This window comes from Lithobates pipiens, unplaced genomic scaffold, assembly GCF_037356315.1.
Source record: "Lithobates pipiens isolate NorthernLeopardFrog02 unplaced genomic scaffold, aLitPip1_a1.2 Scaffold_18, whole genome shotgun sequence".
Lineage (NCBI taxonomy): Eukaryota > Metazoa > Chordata > Amphibia > Anura > Ranidae > Lithobates > Lithobates pipiens.
In genome coordinates this window covers 599,882,009-599,905,791 of record NW_027507758.1, presented here as the reverse complement: position 1 = coordinate 599,905,791, position 23,783 = coordinate 599,882,009, and the positions used below count along the sequence as shown (strand labels likewise).

General features: G+C 44.8%; 1 protein-coding gene across 3 annotated transcripts in view; it reads left to right on the top strand.

The window, feature by feature from the left end:
* EFR3B (EFR3 homolog B) overlaps positions 1-23,783 on the top strand; it is a 385,565-nt gene that overhangs the window by 309,790 nt on the left and 51,992 nt on the right. For all 3 annotated transcript variants that reach the window (XM_077489234.1, XM_077489235.1, XM_077489236.1), the window contains 9 exons: positions 13-147; positions 2,957-3,035; positions 4,223-4,358; positions 7,547-7,708; positions 14,576-14,687; positions 17,638-17,689; positions 19,112-19,284; positions 20,951-21,026; positions 22,363-22,524. In XM_077489234.1, coding sequence (XP_077345360.1) covers positions 13-147; positions 2,957-3,035; positions 4,223-4,358; positions 7,547-7,708; positions 14,576-14,687; positions 17,638-17,689; positions 19,112-19,284; positions 20,951-21,026; positions 22,363-22,524 — 1,087 coding nt within the window. The remainder of the gene's footprint in view (positions 1-12; positions 148-2,956; positions 3,036-4,222; positions 4,359-7,546; positions 7,709-14,575; positions 14,688-17,637; positions 17,690-19,111; positions 19,285-20,950; positions 21,027-22,362; positions 22,525-23,783) is intronic.

The window sequence follows — 23,783 nt, the reverse complement described above, 5'->3', positions numbered from 1 at the left end:
TTATAATTGCAGCCGCTCTCCATCGCCACTGCAGAGCACAGACAAGGAGAAGGAGAATCCAGCAGAGTTGGCAGAGAGATGTCTGAGGGAACTGCTGGGTAGAGCGGCCTACGGCAACATCAAGAACGCCATCAAGCCTGTTCTCATGTAAGCACCACGCCAGACCTTTGTGTGCTCCTGAGAAATTCTGTTTGTGGCAAGCATTTCAGCAGTTGGTAGTGGCAAAGCCATTTAGACTTCTACATTTAACCTATTAAGAATTCTTAATAGGAATTCTGGTTTTGAAACAGGGAGTGCTGATTGCAGTATATTGCCTGATGGGGATGAATACAATTATTGCAGCTCTGCGAATGCAAGCAGTGTAAATACCTGAATTTAACCATCTTGCAGTCCCTGGACAACACAGCTCAGATTGGGAGAGGGGAAAGCAGCACAAGGTGCCAAACAGTTGTACTGCAGTGCTTGTGCTCTTAACAAGGAGCATGCTGATAGATGGAGAGAGCAGGGAGACAGAGAGATGGGCTCATGTCCACACATCATTAGCTTTGGGGGGTGAGTAGCAGAAGGTATCAGTGACACTACAGTTTGCAAAGCACTGTGTATATCTGACTAAGCCAGACAGTTGAAGGGAGGGAGGTTAACTCTGCTGACATGTAGCATGCTGATAGGTGTAGCGAGCAGAGTGACAACGAGATAAGCTCATCTGACTGCTGCTGCTTGTCACTCTCAGACTGTTGAAGGGACAACATCTGTAAGGGTTGTTTCAAATAGAATCGCAGCATAATACTAACTATGCTTAAAAATGTTCCCTCCCTCTCCTCGTACCTATGTAAAAAAAAAAGATGTGGGATGTGGGTACTTACCTATTTTTTTAGTCCGGTACATGCACGTGATCCTACAGCTCTAGCTCTCCAATGTCAGTAAGCAGCGGTTTCAGGGAAGAGAAGGGAGTGCCGCAGGGGAAAGAAGGGAGTGCCACAGGGAAGAGAAGGGAATGCTGAAGGGGAGAAAGGGAGTGCCGCAGGGGAGAAAGGGAGTGCCGCAGGGGAGAAAGGGAGTGCCGCAGGGGAGAAAAGGGAGTGCCGCAGGGGAGAAAAGGGAGTGCCGCAGGGGAGAAAAGGGAGTGCCGTGGGGGAGAAAAGGGAGTACCATAGGGGAGAGAAGGGAGGGCCACAGGGAAGAGAAGGGAGCGCCCAAGGGGAGAGAAGGGAGCGCCGCAGGGGAGAGAAGGGCGGTCACAGGGAAGAGATGGGAGTGCCGAAGGGGAGAGAAGGGAGCGCCGAAGGGGAAAGAAGGAAATGCTAAAGGGGAGAGAAGGTAGTGCCCGCAGGAAGAGCCACAGGGAAGAGAGGGGAGTGCCGAAGGGGAGAAAAGATAGTACTGCAGGGGATAGAAGAAAGTGCCAGATTGAAACTTTAAAGGAGAAGTACAGATGAAGCTTGTTTGACTGTGCTTCTCCTGTGGATCACAGCAGTGCAGTTCATTCTGCACTCCTGTAACCCACTTTCAGCCAACAGCAGGCTGAAGCCCGCTGCCAGCTGATGTTACAGTGTCGGTCCTGGTTGGGCAAAGATCGTGACCATATGGTCGGGATCCACTCAGGAGCCTGGACCGGCACCTGGCTAAGCCTCTGAGACCCTGAGCCAGCCACTCCCGCCCTCTCTACAGCTCTGCGCTCCAGTGAGCGATGCAGGGGAAGAGCAGAGAGATGGTGATTGGGAGAACTGAGTGATCAGCTGTATTTGATTGCTCAGTTCTCAGTCTTAGATCTAGTGGGGGATAGGGGGATAAATGCAACATCCACCTAGGTAAGTATGATTTCTAGAAAAAAAAGAAAAAGACATTCTTCTCTTTTAAGCAGTTGCAAGGATAGTATTGGGATAAAACTGAGATGGGTTAGTGGGAGTAATACAATTAGGGCAAAAGAAGAGATAAAGAAAAACATATTAATCAGAGGAGGGAAGACAAAGAAAGAAAATATTGGGCCAAAATGTACTAAGCGCTTTATTCTGATTGGCTGTCAGCCCATCAGCGGAGGATAAAAGGAGTTCAGACCCTTTGTAGAGGAAATTGCAGGCTTTGCACCTAATCTGGATGCTTGGCCTTCTTTCTTCTATTTTTATGGACCTTCCAAACAGCTTATCCTGCCATTTACATTAAATGCTGCTAAAACGAAAGTACCTAGATTTTGTAAATCCCCTAAAACGTGTTCTATGAAGGTTTGGGATACCTGTGTTGACTACTACATATTAATGTAAGAACTCGCTCATGATCTAATGTAAGAACTCACTCATGATCTACATGACACTACACACAAGTACTCCAAGATTTGGGTGTGTGGAACACTAAAAATGATGTCTTCTCATTTAGGGCTCATTCACACGGGCATCTAAAATGCCACGTACAAATGTGTACAGTGTATAGATCTGTATGAGGCTGTATAGAAGGCTGAGGGGCGCTATTTTTGGACTATATTTTATGCTATACAAATTAAAAAATTATTTTATTTTTAAGTTTACATACGTACAGCATAAATGGACCCTATTGGCCGCCATCATTACTCAGGGTTGACATCCTCAACAGTGAATAGCCAGCACCCCAGCCGCCGCCGCTGATTGCACAATATTGATACTTCCGTGTTGGCCCTAAATGAGTCATTAATGCGGCAGCGGCACATATGCATAACGACCTCAGCCTTCAGTCATTCAGATCTGGCTAAACCCATGCTGCATGTTTGCTGCAGCCACATAGATGACTTATTTAGGATGGGCATACACAATAGTATAATAGTGTGCAACCAGCGGCGGCTGAGTCGCTGGCTAAACACTACTGATATCTCATGTCAGCCCAGCCAATAGGATCCATTTATGCCGTATGTATGGAAACATAGCATGTGATGCATCCCTAAATAGCAGCAATGATCTTCTGTAGCATTCACCCCAGTCCTGTTTTGCAGGCACCTTGATAACCATACCTTGTGGGAGCCTAAAGTCTTTGCTGTGCGATGCTTCAAGATAATCATGTACTCCATACAGGTAGGTCAAACTGAACTCAATCAGTATATTAACCCTTTGACTTTTCATTCAAAGGCCATTTTAAATCAACTGAATACATTTCAGGTACATCAAAACCAAAGGCGTGCAAAAGTCTTATGCCGCGTACACACGGTCAGAATTTCCGATAACAAATGTTCGATGTGAGCTTGATGTCGGAAATTCCAACCGTGTGTAGGCGCCATCGGACATTTGCTGTTGGAATTTCCTACAACAAAGATTTGAGAGCTGGATCTCAGATTTTCCGACAACAAAGTCCGTTGTCGTAAATTCCGAGCGCGTGTACACAATTCTGACACACAAAATTCCACGTATGCTCGGAGTCGAGCAGAAGAGCTGCACTGGCTATTGAACTTAATTTTTCTCAGCTCGTCGTACGTCTTGTTCGTCACCGCGTTCTTGGTGTTCGGAATTTCCTACAACATTTGTGTGACCTCGTGTATGCAAGAGAAGTTTCTTCCGTCGGAAGAAAATCCATGGATTTTGTTGTCGAACAATCCGATTGCGTGTACGCGGCATTACAGTTGTTTTCCTTAGAAAGCAGCTACAGCCTGCATTGAACATCTTCCCCCTGTCGGCATGCTGCAAAGAGGGATACTTTCCCTTGTGTGGAAGCAGTGGTCTCTCAGCAGATGCCTGACACACCCCCTGAATCTGAGCTAGAGCTCTCCAATCAGCAGGAAGCCTGAGCATCTTAGAAGGGGGCTGGGAGCATAAGCTGACTTAGCCGGGGGTATGTCAGACCTCTGCAGAGAGACCATCTAGAACAGGGGTAAGCAACCTGGGGCCCTCCAGCTGTTCAACTACATTTCCCATGAGGCATTGCAAGGCTGGTAGTTACAATTACTCCCAGAGGCATGATGAGACTTGTAGTTCTGCAACAGCTGGAGGGCCCCAGGTTGTCTACCCCTGTTCTAGACAGTCGTCAAGCTGCTGTGCAGACCCAGTATAGGCTCTGGCACTCTATATGATCTCTTGGCTTCACCTCTGCTTGCTGCACAGATAAGAGGCTGTAGACTTTCCACACCTCCATGTTAGTATGTCATTATATTCCTACATTTGCATAAGGGGCGAAACCCATCCCAGCATTGCCCAGCTAATGAAATGACTACCCCACAGTATAACACTAGAATCATAATCATTTCATGCGTGTTTGACCTATTTTGCAGCCCCAGCACTCACATCTGGTGATCCAGCAACTACTCAGCCACTTGGATGCGAACAGCAAGAGTGCCGCCACCATACGGGCAGGGATTGTGGAGGTCTTGTCTGAGGCTGCGGTCATAGCTGCCACGGGTCCAGTTGGTATGTATGGAAATCTGAACTGCATTTCTGATGGCAGGTTGCACTTGGCACTCCATCCTGAACATTGCTTTTAATAGACAGGAAAATAGTTTTCTATTGCTGATTAGATCTGTATGGGGGATTCCTGTCACTTTCTGTCCCAGGGTCCACTGAAATGGGGAGTAAGGGAAGCCTCCACTCACAAGACATACTTTTCCCATTTTACTGATCTACACAGAGCTTTTTTTCTCAGAGAATAGGTGAAAGAGCCCCCCCCCCCCCCTTCTGAGTCACTTCTTGTCTCCACCGCCAACCCACCTCCACGCACCATCCCTTGGTCCCATGCCCTACCCACCCCCTTTAGAAAATACAGAGCCGAGTATAATTTTGTGGCGCTAAGTTATTTGTATGGAATTTATTACTGAGAACAAGAAAAGCAGTAAAATAAACCCCCCTGCAGCCAGCAGCAATTAACCCCCCCCCCACAACAAAAAAACATTTCAGTAACAAAAGACCCCTGGCAGCGACAACAGGTCTCCCAGCAGCCAGTATAAATATACTCTCCAGCAGCCATCAATAATAGACCCCTCCCTCAACAGTAGATCCATTTCAGAAACAATTGACTCCCCCTAGCAACAATAGATCCCCCACCATCAACAATAGACCACAACAAAAATTGATCCCCTCCAGCAACAATAGATCTCCCAGCAGCCAGAATCATTAGACCCTCCATCTTGGAGTGCAGCTGTTTCTTCCTTTTTTGACCCTCCAGCACATCCCCAGCACCCCTTGCTATTAGTGATCCAAATTAAACTTGCAGTGCCGCTCTAAGGTGAGGAAGTGATCTCCCCGCCGGTTACATTGAAGGGAGCTGGCGTTAGTGCACCATTCAGAGGTGTAAGTGTATTATCAAAGAGAAGAATGGGGGGCTGCTCATCAACCCAGTGCATTAGTATGTTGGTGAATGTGGCCTCAGCAGCGTTGCTCCAGCTACGTCCCCATGACATGTTTCGCTCACCAGGTATTGGCCACAGAGGTAGTTGATGAGCAATGCCCTTTTCTTCTCTTTGATGATACCCCATGCTATTTCCTATATTCAGTGCTGGAGGTGCCCCTCCCACTGAAAAAAAGCCTGGACCTACGTATTCCCTATACACCCCCCTTCTTAACACCGATTACTAGCCCCCATCCACCCACGCCATAAACTCTATCTGACCAACTCCTTCCCCTACATCCCTTTAACTCACTTCCCAGTCCCTATTTTTCCCCCACTCCCCAGCCTTCTCTCTCCTCCCTCCCCCAAATTGCTGCATGTGCCCCCGTTTGACATTACTTCCTGCCCTCGTTAACCACCTTCGTGAAGACAGGAAATGAGGGAAACAGACAACAGTATAAATCTGATAGGAGTTCTATTCTTTAAACTCCACTTTGGTTCTGAAAAATCTATCCACTCCAGGTGACTGTTATGCCGTGTTCACACGATCGGACTTTCTGGCAGAAAAAGCGCGACGGAATCTTTTCATCGGATAGTCCGATCGTGTGTATGCCTCATCAGATTTTTTTTTTTTTTTACGAAAATTCTGATGGACCTAGAAATATAACATGTTTTATATCTTTCCTGATGGAACCAATTCCTATCGGGAAAACCGCTCGTCTGTATGCTGTTCCGACAGACCAAAAACGACGCATGCTTTGAAGCAAGTACGAGACGGAGGCTATTGGCTACTGGCTATTGAACTTCCTTTTTCTAGTCCCGTCGTACGTGTTGTATGCCACCGCATTCTTAACGATCGGACTTTGGTGTGATCGTGTGTACACAAGACAGTTTCAGCTGAACTCTGTCGGATAAACCTTTAGAGTTTATTCCGACAGGAAAACCGGTCGTGTGTACGCGGCATTAGATTCTAAACCCATGCAGTGGAGTGGATTTACTAAATTCAAATAGACTGCATTCTGCAAGTGCAGTTGCCCCAGAGCTTAGTAAATTCCCGGGAAGCACTTCTGACTTCCATCATCCAATCATGTGCAAGCAAAAATGCTGTCTTATTTTTATTTTCCTTGCATGTGATTGGGTATTCTTTGGAAAGTGAAGCTTCACTTCATTTATTAAGCTCTGGAGCAACACAGCACAACAGTCTATTTGCCTTTAGTAAATCGATCCCACTGCGTGCATTTGGTGGCTTTGACAGCTCCGGTCCTCAATGAAGGTTGGGAACGAATCATAGTGGTTGAAGGCTGGCCTGAAGATGGCAGCGTGTATTTGTTTAATACTGTATTTGTCAGATACAATTACACTATTTGTGTGTGTGTGTGTAGATTATATATATATATATATATATATATATATATATATATATATATATATATATATATATATAATAAAACGACGGGACACGTTCTCCCATGCAAATTTTTCTTTTTATCTATAAATAATCTTCATATCAAGACAATAGTGCTTTTGGCATTGCACTTTATTGTCTTGATATGAAGATTATTTATAGATAAAAAGAAAAATTTGCATTGGAGAACGTGTCCCGTTGTTTTTTTCTATTGAATATTGGTAGAAGATTGGGAGTCCACCCTGATACTACACTCCAGAAAGAAACAGAAAAAGGAAGAAAAGGAAGTAACCTACCCTATTTTTGTGTGTGTGAGTATATATCTATATATATATAAATATAATAAATTATATTTATCTATCATCTATCTATATATAGATATATATATATATATATATATATATATATATATATATATATATATATATATATATATTGCTGTGGCCCCATTGAGGAAATTTTGCTTACTTCCTGTTTTAGTGACCAGACAGGAAGTGATGGAAAATCTACCCAATGACTAGACAAAAGAGCAAAAAAAATATCCCAAAAGGGGTTCTAACCATTCTCCACTCTGTGTAATACTGAACAACGTTTGGTTGTAGCTGAGATTTGTCTTGAAGTCAAGATATATTTGTGCAGAGTTTGCTTTCAAATTTTTATGACCCAATAAAAATACATTGCTATGCAATTCTTTATAATATAGGGATTCTTGGCCGTGTCTACTATTTGTGTATGCTTGCTGAGAGTTTTTTTTTTTTTTTTTTTCAGCAATTCTTTGTCGCCACCTTTTGGCACTGATGGGTAATGCATTGGTTTGACAACTGGTTTGTACTTGTATGAGCATTCTTACATTATTTATGTGTTTTGCAGGCCCTACAGTCCTGGAAGTGTTCAACACTCTTCTGAGGCAGCTGCGACTGAGCATCGACTATGAACTGACGGGCAGCTACGATTCTGCCATCAACATAGGCATCAAGATTATTAAAGAGCATGAAGAAAGAATGTTCCAGGAGGCTGTCATCAAGACTATAGGTATGGGGGGGGGGGGGGGGTGTATGCTTCTTTTTCCTAGATGCCTCTATAGCAGCAGGATTCACTAGCCTGTAGTAAGATGCCGTAGACATGAAAACGCTAATTTGGGATCAGTATGTGGTGAAGCTCTGTGTACAGAGTCAAAGGACTATTTGTGACCAAAGTTTAATCCTATCGACGGTCAGAAAAAATATAACCAACTCATTTGCTCCAAATTCAGTCAGCAGGCTAAACCAATTTCCCAAACTTATTCAACCACTCGCCGAACCGCCCTATAGCAGTTTCACTGCTGCAGGGTGGCCGCGTTGTGCAGGATCGCATGTGTACATATACGTGATCCTGAACTTGCCAGTATCGGGCGCGAGTATGCAGCGCTGGCGGCTCGCTCCCGATGTAATTCTACACCGCGCGTCCCGCAGACCCGATGTCTTCCGGCACCCATTGATCATTCAGCACACAGGCAGTTTGTGTAAGTAGGTAAGGCATTGATCCTGTATTCCTGCAAAGCAGGAACATTGATCAATGCCTTCCCCTAGTAAAAGCACTTCCCACATTGTTAGAAGCACAGGCTAGGTACACAGTTAACCCTTCGATCGCCCTTGATGTTAACCCCTTCCCGGCCAGTGTCATTAGTACAGTGACAGTGCATATTTTTAGCACTGATAACTGTATTATTATTATTATTATACAGGATTTATATAGCGCCAACAGTTTGCGCAGCGCTTTACAATATAAAAAGGAGACAATGCAGTTATAATACAATAAAATACAAGAGGATTAAGAGGGCCCTGCTCAGAAGAGCTTACCATCTAATAGGGTGGGGCAGGTGGTACAAAAGGTTGTAACTGCGGGGAAGTGGTAGAAGATTAGTTGGAGGACATGATAGGCTTTCCTGAAGAGATGAGTTTTCAGGGATTGCCTGAAGGTAAAGTAACTGGTGTCACTGGTCCCCAAAAAGTGTCAGTTAGTATCAGATTGTCTGCCACAATATCGCAACCCCACTATAAGTAGCTGATCGCCACCATTACTGGTAAAAAATAAATAAATAAATAAACTCATGATACATTAGTGTGATGGTCAGTGGGAAGAATGGTCCTTACACTTGTGGTCATTGGGAAGAATTACCTCCTTACAGAGAGCTAAAAAGATTAATGGTGTCGGTGGGAACTTATCTGAGAGGTAGATTTTGCTCAATGCTGAAGGAACACCTAGCAACCTGGTTGAGAATCACTTGTCTATTGCAATGTTTTCTCCCAGCCTTAGATCTATATGGTGGTGGCTGAAATTTTTTCTGCTGAACTACAGTATGGTGAAGAAGTAGGGATTGCTGGTGTGTTCTGTATATGTCCCATCTGTAGCGGTGGGGATTGGGCAATGTAGTCTTTGTTTATAAACAGTTTTGGAATTGGATGACGGGGCTTTGAGGGCGGAAACCCACATAGCCACACTAAATTCAAATGAAAACATAGGGGTTGATTTACTAAAGGCAGAATCTCCAACCCAACCTTTCACAACCTTTTCACCCCAGAAGTACCCTGGAAATGTGTCAAGTCTCAGAGAACCCCCTGCTAAAAATGTTTTTATCTACAGCTTGGGGTACATTTGCATGGTCATACATTTGTAAAAAAGTTTGAAATAAAAGGGGAAAAAGAGCGGGGCTTACACACTGAGGTCGATTTACTAAAGGCAAATAGACTATATACTTTGCAAGTGCATTTGAGCCAGAGCTTAGTAAATAAGGGAAGGCTCTGCTGACTTTCATCATCCAATCGTATGCAAGCAAAAATTCTGTTTTTTTTTTTATTTCCCTTGCATATGATTGGGTATTCTTTGCACAGTGAAACTTTACCTCATTTACTAACCACCGGAGCAACTGCTCTTTGCAAGGTGCAATTGAACTTGCAAAGTGCATAGTCTATTTGCCATTAGTAAATCCATCCTTAAATGTTGCACCATGCTCTTCAGGTAAGGAAGGGGCAGGGCAGTATACGTGACCAGGTTTCATGGTACACACTATGGGTGAATATGAATCATAAGGGTTGATTTTCTAAAGGCAAATAGACTGTGCACTTTGCAAGTGCAGTTGCTCCAAAGCTTAGTAAATGAGGTGAACCGTCAAGTGATATTAAAGTCTTTTTTTTTTTTTTAGTTTAAAAATTACAAACATGTTATACTTACCTGCTCTGTTGCAGTTGATTTTGCACAGAGCAGCCCCGATCCTCCTCTTCTCGGGTCCCTCACCGGTGCTCCTGGTTCCTCCCTCCTGCCAAATTCCCCCACAGCAAGTAGCTTGCTATGGGGACGCCTGAGCCGAGCAGCTGCTTTGTGTTTCCATTTAGATACAGAGCCCTGGCTCACCCTGCCCCCTCTCTCTCCTCATTGGCTCACTGACTTTGATTGACAGCAGCGGGAGCCAATGGTGCCCACTGCTGTGTCTCAGCCAATCAGGGGGGAGAGTCCCGGCAGCCAAGGTTCTCGTGCAACATTGCTGGATCGAGATGGGGCTCAGGTAAGTATTACTCAGTTCTGGATCAAATGCCCTTGCAGAGTGCAACTGCACTTGCAAAGTACACAGTCTATTTGGTTTTAGTAAATCAACCCCACATTCTAAAAGGTGGGTCTAAAAGGTGGACTTAGTCATTAACAAAGCCTTAGCAACTAAGAATCTGCTGATTCCTGTTAAATACATAATTCTATAGCTTGCACCCCCTTCAGATCTACCACAAGGTGGCTGTTGGGTGCATAGAGGGTTTCAGGAACGGACTGACAGCGGCTATGGAGGTCCAGCAGAGGGCAGTACAGTGCATTACACAGAGTTCTATAGACCGAAATGTATTATTTTGTGAGTTCTTTTATTGTGGGCAAATATGAAGATTTTGTAGCATTTTAAATAACCTCAGATTCTGCTGTGGTAAAAATTCCATCCACATAAGTTTAGGGTTAAAGTGTAACAAATTCTTTGAGGCTCCCAGGAGCTCTTGCCATAATGTCCCAGTACACACAGCATATTTGCACATTAATGCACTCGTTCCTTGCAATGTTCTCTCTCCCCCCCCAGAGGTGTTATGTCGGAGCGCCCCTCATCACTTTATTGCTGGTGCTTACATCTTCTCCTGATCTTCTTACAGCCCTTCACTGTAAGATTCCAGGACTGTACACTGAGCTGCACATGCATTGTTTTCTGTGTGCAATTTGCAAAAATGAATGCTAGCGGGCAGGGGGAGAGATTTACAAAATCTGGTGCAGCTCTGCAGAGAAACCAATTCACTTCCTGTTTTTTTTTTTTTTGTCAAAGCTTAACTTGTTCAGATCCGCGCTATAGCCGAATGAAGGCTACAGCGCGGACCTGCTTTTTCAGGAGTACGTCTATTGACGTCCCCCCGTGCCCGAGTGGCCTGCGTGCCTCATGCAGGGCGTGCTCTGTAATCAGCGAGTCTATGAGACACGTTGGATCACAGATCGGAGTAAGGGGTCGATCCCGACCCTTTACCACGTGATCAGCTGTCAGCCAATAACAGCTGATCATGTGATGTACACAGAGCCGATCACCAGCGGCTGTGAGAGGGACATCAGTCCCGATCACAGAGCTGCCGCCAGCTCCTTAGTGCCCACCTGTGCCACCTGCCAGTGCCACCTAGCAGTAGACAACAGTGCTACCAGCGCCACCCATCAGTGCCCACAATCAGTGCCTTATCAACAGTGCTGCACATCAGTGCCACCTACCAGTGCATATCACTTCCATCTATCAGTGGTACCTCTCCGTGCCACCTATCAGGGTCTATCAGTGCCGCCTTATCTGTCCCCATCAGTGGCGCTTTAACTGTGTTTATCAGTGCCCACCAGTGCCGCCTCATCAGCGCATATCAATGAAAAAAGACCTGTTTGTAAAATTTGTTTAGCAAAAAATAAAAATCCCAGCTGTGATTAAATACCACCAAAAGAAAAAAATGATGCTAAAAATGTCATCTGGGTGCCGTGTTGTATGACCGTGCAATTGTCATAAAAAATGCGTCGGAGCTGAAAGCTGAAATTTGGTCTGAGCAGGAGGGGGGTTTAAGTGCCCAGTAAGCAAGTGGTTAAATGAACAAAGTTAGAAGCTGATTGGCTACCATGCACAGCTGCACCAGATTTTGCACTCTCCAGTTTTAGTAAATCAACCCCACCGAGTCTGTTCTGCCATAAAAACCTACATAATAGCAAATTAACTATTTAACTGTGTTAAAAAAAAATAAAAAAATCCCAGTTTCTACCTACCTTCTCCACACTTCTCGGCTTCCTGTTCAGACCAGCACCAGTAGTTCTCTTCACAGCAGAACAATACTTTGTAATTGTGCCTATCTCCTGGGTTCACAGTGCTCCAGGACACAGATATCATTATATGAGTGCCGCTGTGTCCTGGTAGAATGCCCACCCCCTGCTGCCACTGAAAGAAGAAGAGGTGACGTCAGCAGATTGGCAGGAAGACTGCAGGAAAAAGTAGGGTAGGTGGCAGGTAGCAAGGGGGTGTAAAAATCCTGGGTTACTGCCTTAAAAAAACAGTTTTAGTTCTACTTGATCTGACATTTCAGATTGTTGTTCTTTAGTGGTCTCCCTCACCATATATCTCAGATCTTGCATATATTTGAGCTGATTTGCTGGCCAAAACATTTGTGCTTTAATTCAGTCTTGGGATTCATTTACCTCCGCCACACTGCACAGCCAAACAGATCATCCTTCTTGTATCACCTCCATGCTGATTGAATAGAGATGATCATTATGTTTCTCCATTTTCCAAGGAGCAAAGCCAGAGGTTGATGGGTAACACAGGAATCTGCATAGTTGAACCCTTAACTAGGATTGCCACCTGTCTGACTGTGCAAGGTGGTAGAAATGTGTAAATCACAACACATGCCGAATGGAATTACATTATTTTTAGGTAAAAGAGCTTATATCACATTTGCCAAACACAAGGCCCGCAAGCCAAGTCCAGCCCCGCCAGGCTTTGTCATGTGGCCCTCGTGCCCAGTTTTGCAGCCTAAACGTGGTGGAATGCTGTTCTGCCACCTCCGACTCTCACCCTCTGCTCCCGCTTACTGTTATCACTTGTAAACACAGAAGCCAGTGGGGCACGGCAGGGGCCGACCTCCACAATCTGAGGGAGAGAACGATCTCCCTGCAAGGTGAGGCAGTGTTGCCTGCACAGTGAGGTGCTAAAGCTGGACCAGGTAGGAGAGAGAAATGCAAGAAGCTTTGAGGGAGGGTTTGGGTAAGCACAGAAGCCAATGGGATACATATCACACCCCTGAACTCTGCGCGCTGTACATAGCGCACTCCGGAGCTCTGCACGCTGTGTATAGCACATTCCTCAACTCTGCACTCTGTACATAGTGCACTCCTGAACTCTGTACATAGCACACTCCTGAACTCTGCTCTCTGTACATAGCACACTCCTGAACTCTGCACTCTGTACATAGCACACTCCTGAACTCTGCACTCTGTACATAGCGCACTCCTGACCTCTGCACTCTGTACATAGCGCACTCCTGACCTCTGGACTCTGTACTTAGCACACTCCTGAACTCTGCACTCTGTACATAGCACACTCCTGACCTCTGCACTCTGTACATAGCGCACTCCTGACCTCTGCACTCTGTACATAGCGCACTCCTGACCTCTGCACTCTGTACATAGCGCACTCCTGACCTCTGCACTCTGTACATAGCTCACTCCTGAGCTCTGCACGCTGTGTATAGCACATTCCTCAACTCTGCACTCTGTACATAGTGCACTCCTGAACTCTGTACATAGCACACTCCTGAACTCTGCACTCTGTACATAGCACACTCCTGAACTCTGCACTCTGTACATAGCACACTCCTGAACTCGGCACTCTGTACATAGCGCACTCCTGAACTCTGCACTCTGTACATAGCACACTCCTGAACTCTGCACTCTGTACATAGCACACTCCTGAACTCTGCACTCTGTACATAGCGCACTCCTGAACTCTGCACTCTGTACATAGCGCACTCCTGAACTCTGCACGTAGTGCACTTCTGAACCCTGCACTTTATACAACCGGCCCTTTGAGGAGACCCATACTGCTGATGCAGCCCATGATGAAGTTTGAGTTTGACACCACTTGCTTATATGTATAGGAATTGTACATTGGGCTGTTTCCATGGAACACTTTAACCCTACATTTTTATTTACATAAGTTTACAATGAAATATTTCATTAAATTCTTTTTTTAAAACCCAAATGCTGCAAAAAAATACATAAAGTAAATTAGTTAATATTTGAAAAATGTTGTTTACTACTGGTATATAATATTTGTATTTCAAGAGTGGTCTCTTACACAGTTTGTCATCCCTTTACGCCATAGGTGCTCAACCTGTGGCCCTCCAGCTGTTGTGGAACTACAAGTCCCATGGTGCATTGCAAGGCTGACAGTTACAACCATGACTCCCAAAGGTATTTCCGCAACAGCTGGAGGGCCACAGGTTGAGCACCCATGCCTTATGCAATACTGCCATAAATGTCCAGCAGATGGCAGCGCAGCGAAAATACAAATGTTACACTAAAAGAAAAAGTTTAATGGATCATAAGTTTTAGTTTAAAAAAAAGTTTTTTAAAAAGTCCTTCAAGGGCTTCACCATTTTAGGATGCGAGCTGAAGTCTTCCTCTGTGGGCATGTTATCATATAATTAACTTTTTTGTGTTAAGAAGATGGACTGTTCACATGCCAGGACTACATTTTAGCCACAATCTAACCTCTGGTCACCACTAGACCTGACCGGACGCAGATTGGCAAAGCAAACTGTATTTTTGTATGTGTATGTGACATAGTAAGCCAGCATTGTTTGTAAGTCGTGTGTTTTTTTGTAGGTTCATTTGCCAGCACTCTGCCCACTTACCAAAGGTCAGAGGTCATGCTGTTTATCATGGGAAAAGTGCCACTTCCTTCAGTGCATCATAGTATGGAACCTGGAAAAGCAGGGTGAGACCCGCGTGTGGCTTTACACTACATTCTAAATGTGTATGTCCAAAAGCATACTAGAACATAAACTGACTTCTGACCAAAAGTGCCCATAGTGTGTGTGGTAATTGCTTTTAATGGTCTACACCAGTGATTGTCAACTTACAAAGTGTAGGTGGCTTCAACTGTGGCCCCTGATAACTCCAAAGTAAAGCACATAATATTCAGTATATGACAGAAGACTGTCAGAGACTTTAGACATACTAGAGGAGATGATCAGAGACTGCAGACATGCAGCAGGGGTGATTAGGCACTGAAGACACACTACAGGAAATAGCAAGAGACTGAGGACATGCTATATGAGACTGCTACAGATCATTCTCATTATAGCCTTTTTACAAATGAATGCTTTCACTACTGACTGCTGGGGTCTGAAAAAGGCCACATGTAACCATCAGACATTGGGTGCTAGGGGTCTTCATCAGGGCTAGGTGGGTAGACTGCAAACATAATACAAGAGATAATCAGAGACTGAAGACATGGTACAAGCGATAGTCAGGTGCTGCAGACAAGTTACAGGAGATGGACAGAGATTGTAAACATAATACAATAGATGGTCAGAGACTGCTAACATGATACAGGAGATGTTCAGAGACTGCAGACATGATGCAGGAGATGGTCAGAGACTGCAGACATAATACAGGAGATGGTCAGAGACTGCAGACATGATGCAGGAGATGGTCAGAGATTGCAGATATGTACTTATAGATAGGACCTTCTGCTCTCTATTCTGCAATTGTCATATGACTAAAGCCGCGTACACACGGGCGGATTGTATGGCCTACTTAGTCCGTCATACAATCCGACGGACAGTCCGTCATACTTTCGAATGAACGGACTTGACCACACACGGATGCACAAACAGTCCGTCGAAAGCTTGCGCGATGACGTGTACAGCACGTACGACGGGACTAGAAATAGGAAGTCCAATACACAGCAATGCAACCTTTCGCCGTGTAAATCCTTTCTGAGCATGCGCCATTCTTAGTTCGTCGAACTAGCCTACTGACGAGCGGATTGACCGCTGAAACCAAAGTCTGACGGACAGTATTACGGTAATTTCGAAATACTTAGTACGCCAGACTGCACGCTGAAAAAGTCAGCTGAAGCCCACACACGAGCGGACTGTCCGCTGAAATGTGTTTCGACTGACTAAGTTGGCCATACAGTCCGCCCGTGTGTACGCGGCTTAACTTTTGTAAGGAAATAACTCAAACTTCAATAAAATGTTTTTTTGGGAGGGGGGGGGGGGGGCAAAAAAAAAAAGAGATTGCAGATATGATACTGGAGACGGTCAGAGACTGCAGACATGATACAGGAAATGGTCAGAAACTGCAGACATGATACAGGAGATGGTCAGAGATTGCAGATATTATACATGAGACTAAAGACATGATACAAGCGATAGCCAGAGTCTGCAGACATGATAGAGGAAATGGTCAGAGACTGCAGACATGATACATGAAATGCTCAGAGACTGCAGACATGATACAGGAGATGGTCAGAGATTGCAGATATGTACTTACAGATAGGACCTTCTATTCTGTAATTGTCATACAACTTTTGTACGGAAATAACTCAAACATCAATAAAAATGTTTTTGGGGGGAAAAAAAAAAAGAGATTGTAGATATGAAACTGGAGACGGTCAGACACTGCAGACATGATAGAGGAGATGTTCAGAGACTGCAGACATAATACAGGAGATGTTCAGAGACTGCAGACATAATACAGGAGATGTTCAGAGACTGCAGACATGATAGAGGAGATGTTCAGAGACTGCAGACATGATACAGACGATGGTCAGAGACTGCAGACATGATACAGACGATGGTCAGAGACTGCAGACATGATACAGACGATGGTCAGAGACTGCAGACATGATACAGACGATGGTCAGAGACTGCAGACTTGATACAGGAGATGGTCAGAGACTGCAGACATGACGGCCAGTGCTCCATTTTTTTTTGGGGGGGAGGGGGGCAAACAAACATTAATTTGCTTTTGTCATACAACTTAGCGGGCTCAGGACGCATTGCTCTGTGCCCCAAGCCCATCCTTTTTTGAAGCCCATTAGAGCCTCAGTCTCTAATAGGCTTCCAAAAAAAAAACATTGAAATCCATGCATGGATTAGGGGGGCAGCACCCAGAATGGAGCACCCGCCACTGGCCTGCAGACATGATACAGGAGATGGTCAGAAACTGCAGATATGATATAGGAGATGGTCAGAGACTGCAGATATGATATAGGAGATGGTCAGAGACTGCAGATATGATATAGGAGATGGTCAGAGACTGCAGATATGATATAGGAGATGGTCAGAGATTGCAGATATAATATAAGAGATGGTCAGAGATTGCAGACATGATATAAGAGATGGTCAGAGATTGCAAATATGATAAGGGAGATGACTCAAGACCGCACACATGCTATAGAAGTTCTTGGACACTGGGGAGATTCTTTAGAATACGACTGGGGATGCATTACATGAGACTGTTAGCAATCACTCCTATTATAGCCACTTTACAAATCAATGCTTCCACATATGTGCTCCATGCAGCACTCTTAAACTTCACACATGACACATTTAATATTTCTGTCAGGAAGATCCATAATAAAGGATCAGAGGAAAAACCAGCACATAAGAGAATAGGGATAGTCAACAAGGAAAAGGTTAGAATAATGTGAAATAAACCAAACATCAAACTACTCTGACATGACCATGCAGAGGGCCTCCCCGGAGACATACCATGCAGAACAGACATGGAAAGTAATGGGGAAAGATGAGCTGAGGGGAAAGTACAGGCAATACTGGTGACTGCTGTCATTTTTAATAAAAGCTTCTAAAGTCTGTTCCTCTTTGGACTAAAAATCCAAAATATTAAAGACATCTTTTTTTTTTCCCCCACAGAGAAAACAGAAATCGTCTCATCCAGGTCATGCTTCTGAAGTCGCTTCTTCAGGTATTCCTCATAGGTTCCATAGATGAATGAACACTGCATATATATTTTTATGCATGATCATTTTGAACACGCTTTGTAGATGAACTATTTATCAGCCTATCACTGCACTGCAAGGGGTGGTTGATTAAGGCCCTGTTTACATGTATGCATTGCAGTAATGTCTCACAAGCTGTGTCTTTGATAAAACTGTTAAAAAAAATTAAAAATCACATTTATAATAATCTATAATAATAATAAAATATTATAATAATAATAATATAATACCGGTAATATATAATAATATAATTAATAATAATAATATATAATAAAATAATATAAAAATTTAGGACTCTGAAGCAAGTGACGTACCATTGACATTAAAGCAGAACTAAAGCCTCTTCTGCAGCCCCAGTGTGAAAGCAGTGAGTGCTTTCACACTGGGGCGGGGCGCTTGCAGGACAGGAAAAAAAGTCCTGCAAGCAACATCTTTGAGCGGGGTATACACCACTCCTCCGCCACCACTGCCCATGGAAATGAATGGGCGCCGCTTTAAAAGCACCGTAAAAGCGCTTAGCGGGCGCTTTTAACCCCTTCTAAGGGGTTAAAAGCGCACCGCTAGCAGCGCCAAAGCACCGCTGTAACAGAGCTAAAGCGCAGAAACCTGACATTTTAACAAGGGTGTGTAGACTTTTTATGTCCACTGTATATTTGTGACCCTGCACTTCCGGGTATCGGGCGCGAGTTTGTTAAAATGCCATGGCCACAATTCTATGCAGCCATGGTGGAAATTATACCCTCAGTAAACAAGACTTATTCAAGTGCAAGTGCTCCGCGGTGCAATAGGGTGGGGTTAGAGCAGCGATCCAAATGCTGACTGCTCTTCAGAGATCAAAGTACATGTGAACAAGCGCGTGAAAGGGGTAGATATTACAACCGATCCCCCTGCAGCGCTGCAGGAAGATCCACAAAAGTCACAAGGCAGTACAGCCAGCCCTCCTGGTTCGGCAGGTGCCCGGGCCTCCCTTTTGAACTGATGGGGCCGGGACCCAGTACAGGAGGGCCGGTTGTACTGCCTTATCAGTGGCCCTGGCTGGGGATCACCATGCACATGAACCAGCCACAGGAACAAATGCACAGGCATGTAGCCCAGCTGGGATTTTATCTGACAAAGACCAAACAGCTAAGATCACTTAAGCAGGGCTGATGTTAAGTTTATACCTCTGAGGGTTACACTGAGGTGGTTAAGCTTTAACCAACAACTTTCCCTAAAAGTGGTCCTTTAAGGCAAATAAAGTCATTCCAAAAAGTATTCCATACAACAATAAATCAGCTTAGTTTTGAAAGAGATCTTTTCTGATCGGTATTCTACAGATTGCTGCTATTTGTACGTTGTTGTTTTTTTTTCTCTATGTTAATTGTTTTGTCTCTTTCTGACGTTGAAAGGTGTCCCTTGGCTTCCAGTGTAATAATATGCTGACCGCTTTACCCAGCTCTTTCCTTGACCCGCTGCTGTCTTCCGCCTTGATGGAAGACGTTGAGCTCCGACTGTTTGTACTGGAAATTCTCGTCTCATTGATAGACCGCCGTGGGAATAGGCACAAGTTTTCCACCATCAGGTACCATGTTACTGATCCCTATGCTGAAAAGGATAAAGTCTTTATTTTTTTTTCTTTAAAATAACAAACATGTCTTCGCTTACCTGCTCTGTGCAGTGGTTTTGCACAGTGCAGCCCAGATCCTCCTCTTTTAGGGTCCCACGCCGGCACTCCTGGCCCCTCCCTCCTGCCGGGTGCCCCCACAGCAAGCAGCTTGCACTGGGGGCACTCAAGCAGGTACTCCCGATCTGCAGCTCTATGTGACCATTCACACACAGACCTGCGACTCGGCCCTGCCCCCTCTGTCTCCTGATCGTCTCACTGGCTGTGAATGACAGCAGCGGCAGACAATGGCTCCCGCTGCTTCCAAAAGCCAATCAGGAGTGTACGTCCCCAGAGAGGCTCTTGTGGACATTGCTGCATCAAGAGGGGGCTCAAGTAAATATTGGGGGGGCTGGGGGGCTGCTGCACACAGAAGGTTTTTTACCTTCATGCATAGAATGCCTAAATACTTATCCTCAATCAATCGAGCGATGTGCATGACTGGATCTCTTCTCTCCACTCTTCCTCTTTACACGGTGACTTGGGCAGCAGTAGGAGCCATTGGCTACTTGTGCTGTCAGTCGCAATCTGGGAGGAGGTAACAGGAGGGAGCGGCATCCTCACTGTGTGTGTCTATGGAGCGCGGCTCCATAAACACACACAGTTTGGGAGCAAGCACCTTGAATCCAAGATTGCCAGAAGATGAGGATCGGGCCGCTCTGTGCAATACCATGCTTAACCAGATACCCGCGACTGACAGCTGGTTCAGCATGGCGCCACGAGGAGCCATGCTCTCCCACCCCCTCCTCAGGCCGGTGCTCCACTGAGCATTTGGAGGGGCAGAGCAGAGAGCCGGTGACTGTCTCTGATCACTAAAGGCCGAGAGCTGAGTGATAAGCAGTTTTTGATCGCTCAGTTCCCGGTCTAGAGGCGACGGGCATAGATGCAGAATCCACCTAGGTCGAGTTTTGTTTAAATCCCATACTTCTCTATAAATACTGTGGATTCTGCCATTTCTGATCATTATAAAGCCTCACTGTTCTAAGTTCCTTCCTCATTGCAGAACCTTTGTAAATTGATTTGAGGCAGGCAAGCGCTGTGAAACAGGGAAAAAAATTTGACATAAATGAAAAACAATGGCTGCGCTGATGATTATGGTGGGGTCATTAATTGCACATGGGATGGGTGACTATTGAGTGCTCTTCAGTCCCACCTAAACTGCCTATTACCTATCCAGAGAACATGATGTCACCTTAAGGCTGGGTTCACACTGGTACTGGCTGCGGATCGCACAGGAACGATGTGTGTCCCTGTTCCCCCGCTTCAGGGCCGAATCTTTGCCTGAATTCGGCCCTGAAACTGAGCCAAAGACGCACAGTGCACTCCGCAGCCGCAACAGAGATATGTGAACCGGCTCCATAGGGAGCCAGTCACTTTCTCCTGCTATGCAAATTGGATGCGGAGAAACCCGCATCCAGTTCGCATAGGTGTGAATCCGGCCTAACGGAAGGGACATCTGACCCTGGTTCCATTGTCATTCTAGTATAGTTCCAGGTACTGTATCTCTGTTAGAATGCCCAAAGAACACCAACCACCGGTGAGTTTAGGGAAGAGACAACTGACTCTGCTTACAATGTCATTCTAGTACAGTCCCGGATATCTCTGTCCTGAAACTGAAGGTGGATAAGTGTTCCAGGCCGGATACACTGTTCATGAAGAAGGTACGTTTGTTTTTATAATGTCCATTATTAACACCTTTATAATGAGGGTAAACTGTTCTTTTTTTACTCAGATCATTTTTATTTAGAAAGTTTTTACATAAATTTTTTTTATAAACATTTCGGCCTTACAATCCTTGGCTGCAGTACAAAAATTAGAACAAATTTTAACACCTGAATGCAGTTTTTTCAGCTATGACATGTATGGGTAAAACTATACATATCATCACAAATGCTTAATATATCCAGGTGAATTATTGTTTGTTTTTTTCAGGATAAATTGGGATTTCATTTGGTGGTACATGGTACCTCCTGATTTTTCTTTCTTTTTTTCTTTTGAAAGGAAAAGTGGCAAAAAATAGTAAAAAAATACATTTAGCTGTATATTCCTTGCTGTTACCGAAATATACCACCAAAGAATAACCCAAAACAGATTTCCCTGCCCCTGGCAATCGCAGCAATACCACATACAGGGGGTTATTTATGAAAGGAATCCACTTTGGACTGCAAGTGCACTTGGAAGTGCAGTCGCTATAAATCTAAGGGATAGATCTGAAATGAGTGGAAGCTCTGCTGATTTTATCATCCAATCATGTGCAAGCTAAAATGCTGTTTTTTATTTTCCTTGCATGTCCCCCTCGGATCTACAGCATCTTTACTTCCAAGGGCACTTGCAGTGCAAAGTGGATTTTCCTTTAGTAAATAACCCCCACGGTATCTCACAAAAGTAGGTGTCAGTTACAGCTTGGTCTCTGTGCTGGGAGTGTACTGTGCATAAATGTTGCCTCATGAATAAAGATCCACTTCTGTCAGGTTGCATAAAAGTGTACGTTCAGCAGGTAAGGGTTGAAACCAACTCAAGGCAACTTGATTTGAATATTTTCCCCACACCTTCATTTTTTAAAATCTTTTACATACTCATTTTTTTAGTTTCATGTAAACTCTACAAAACACCGTACTAAGCTGTTCCCATGAGGTATAGCTGGAGCTCTACTCAAGACTTCCTACCACATCGGAGGGGCATCTATGACTTCCAACAGTGTGCCGGCTGCAGCATCATCACAGGTTGTGGATGGCAAAGCACAAGGGAAGGTGGGCACAACGCTGGAATTGGTATCTGTCTTAGATGCCTCTCCAAGATGGAGGGAGTCAGAGGTACAGATCTCTATGTGTTGTGTGGTTCTATAGTGCAATATACGTGTATTAGGGTGCAATTAACATAGATTTTCAACTTACAAAAGAAAGAAAGAAACTATGCACTTAATTAAGGCCATTTATTACAATGCTGTGAATTGTCATATGGACTGTTTCCCTCACTTTGCTGTATCTTTTCTCCCAGCATTCCCAGCAGCTATACCAGCACATCTACCTGAGCTGTAATGACCCCAGCAATGTCCAGGCTCACTATGAAGCTCTGTATGCATTACTTGTCATGATCAGCATTGAATTGGCCACTGAGGAAGTGGTGGTGGATCTGGTCCGACTGGTACTCGCTGTGCAGGTAGTGTGATCAGTACAAAAAGTATGGCGTTCGTACGGCACCATAAGCCAAAAATGCGATGACGTTGATGTGTTTGAGGAATATATTATTACACCTTCACTTAACAGAACCATATATATATATATACACACACACACTCTTTAAAGGCACTTTAAAGGCGGTTGACCTAACTATTCAAGCCATTATTAGCATAGGCACGTGAGATTGGCTGTCCAAAGCATATATTCAGACGCATCCAAATTTCTGCCCATTGAGCCATCCCTCTGGTGTTGGCAGGGCATCAAACCGAAAGGTTCAAATGACTTTGCCACCAACTTTACCCTTTAACAAGGGCGTACTAGGAGACAGCTGCAATCCCTGCTAGGAATGCTTAATTTTGCAATGAGGATTATACCTCAGGTCTCTATTTCATGAGTCTTGGTTTTCCTCTCTCAGGTACAAGACCCTGATCAAGTTCTCAGGCTGGTCCTAGCAGCTATAGCTGTCACCTCAGGTAGTCATGGATGCTGCAGCCTCCACAGGCTTCACTACAAGTTTTGGCCATCACTGGTTCGAATGACCATGGCCACCTCCTAATACCCTGTTTTTGTCAGTCATCCTCACATTTCGAACTATATCCCACTGCTCCGGTCTGGGGCCATACCTGAACAGGACAAACGGTGGTCTTTGCCACAGACAACCAGGCGACGCCCGAAATTATAAACAAAGGCAGGTCCAAGTCTCTCACCATCATGACCTTCCTACGCAGGCTGGTGCAGTTGTCCCTGCAGCATCACTTTAATGTTCACTACATTTATATCTTGGGCAAGTGCAACGCCGCAGCAGATGCACTGTCTCGCTTTAACTTTACTTCATTCTTTCAGAAGAAACCCAGAGCTGACCCAAACATTTCTCATAACACCATCAGGCATCCAGCATTTCTTGTCCTTACAGGACCCTGGAAAGCCATCCTTATTCGCAGCCCATACAGTCAAATCCATCCTACGCTCCATCCAGAAGCATAAGCCTGTAGCCAACTGCAAACACCCACCATAAGTGCCATCTTTAGGGACATGTCAACCATCCTTTCAGGTTCCCCGCTTGGGCTTCTACCCAGCCTGGTCATTCAAGCGCCCATCTATCATCTACCTGGCCTTCTATGGCTTTTGCAGCCTAGCGAGTTTACCTTTAGTGTCCCAGGTGTCCAGATACTGTGGCACGCTTTCAAGATCATTTCGTTCTACACCTCGTAGTGTCCAGAACCCAACAAGCCGACCCCG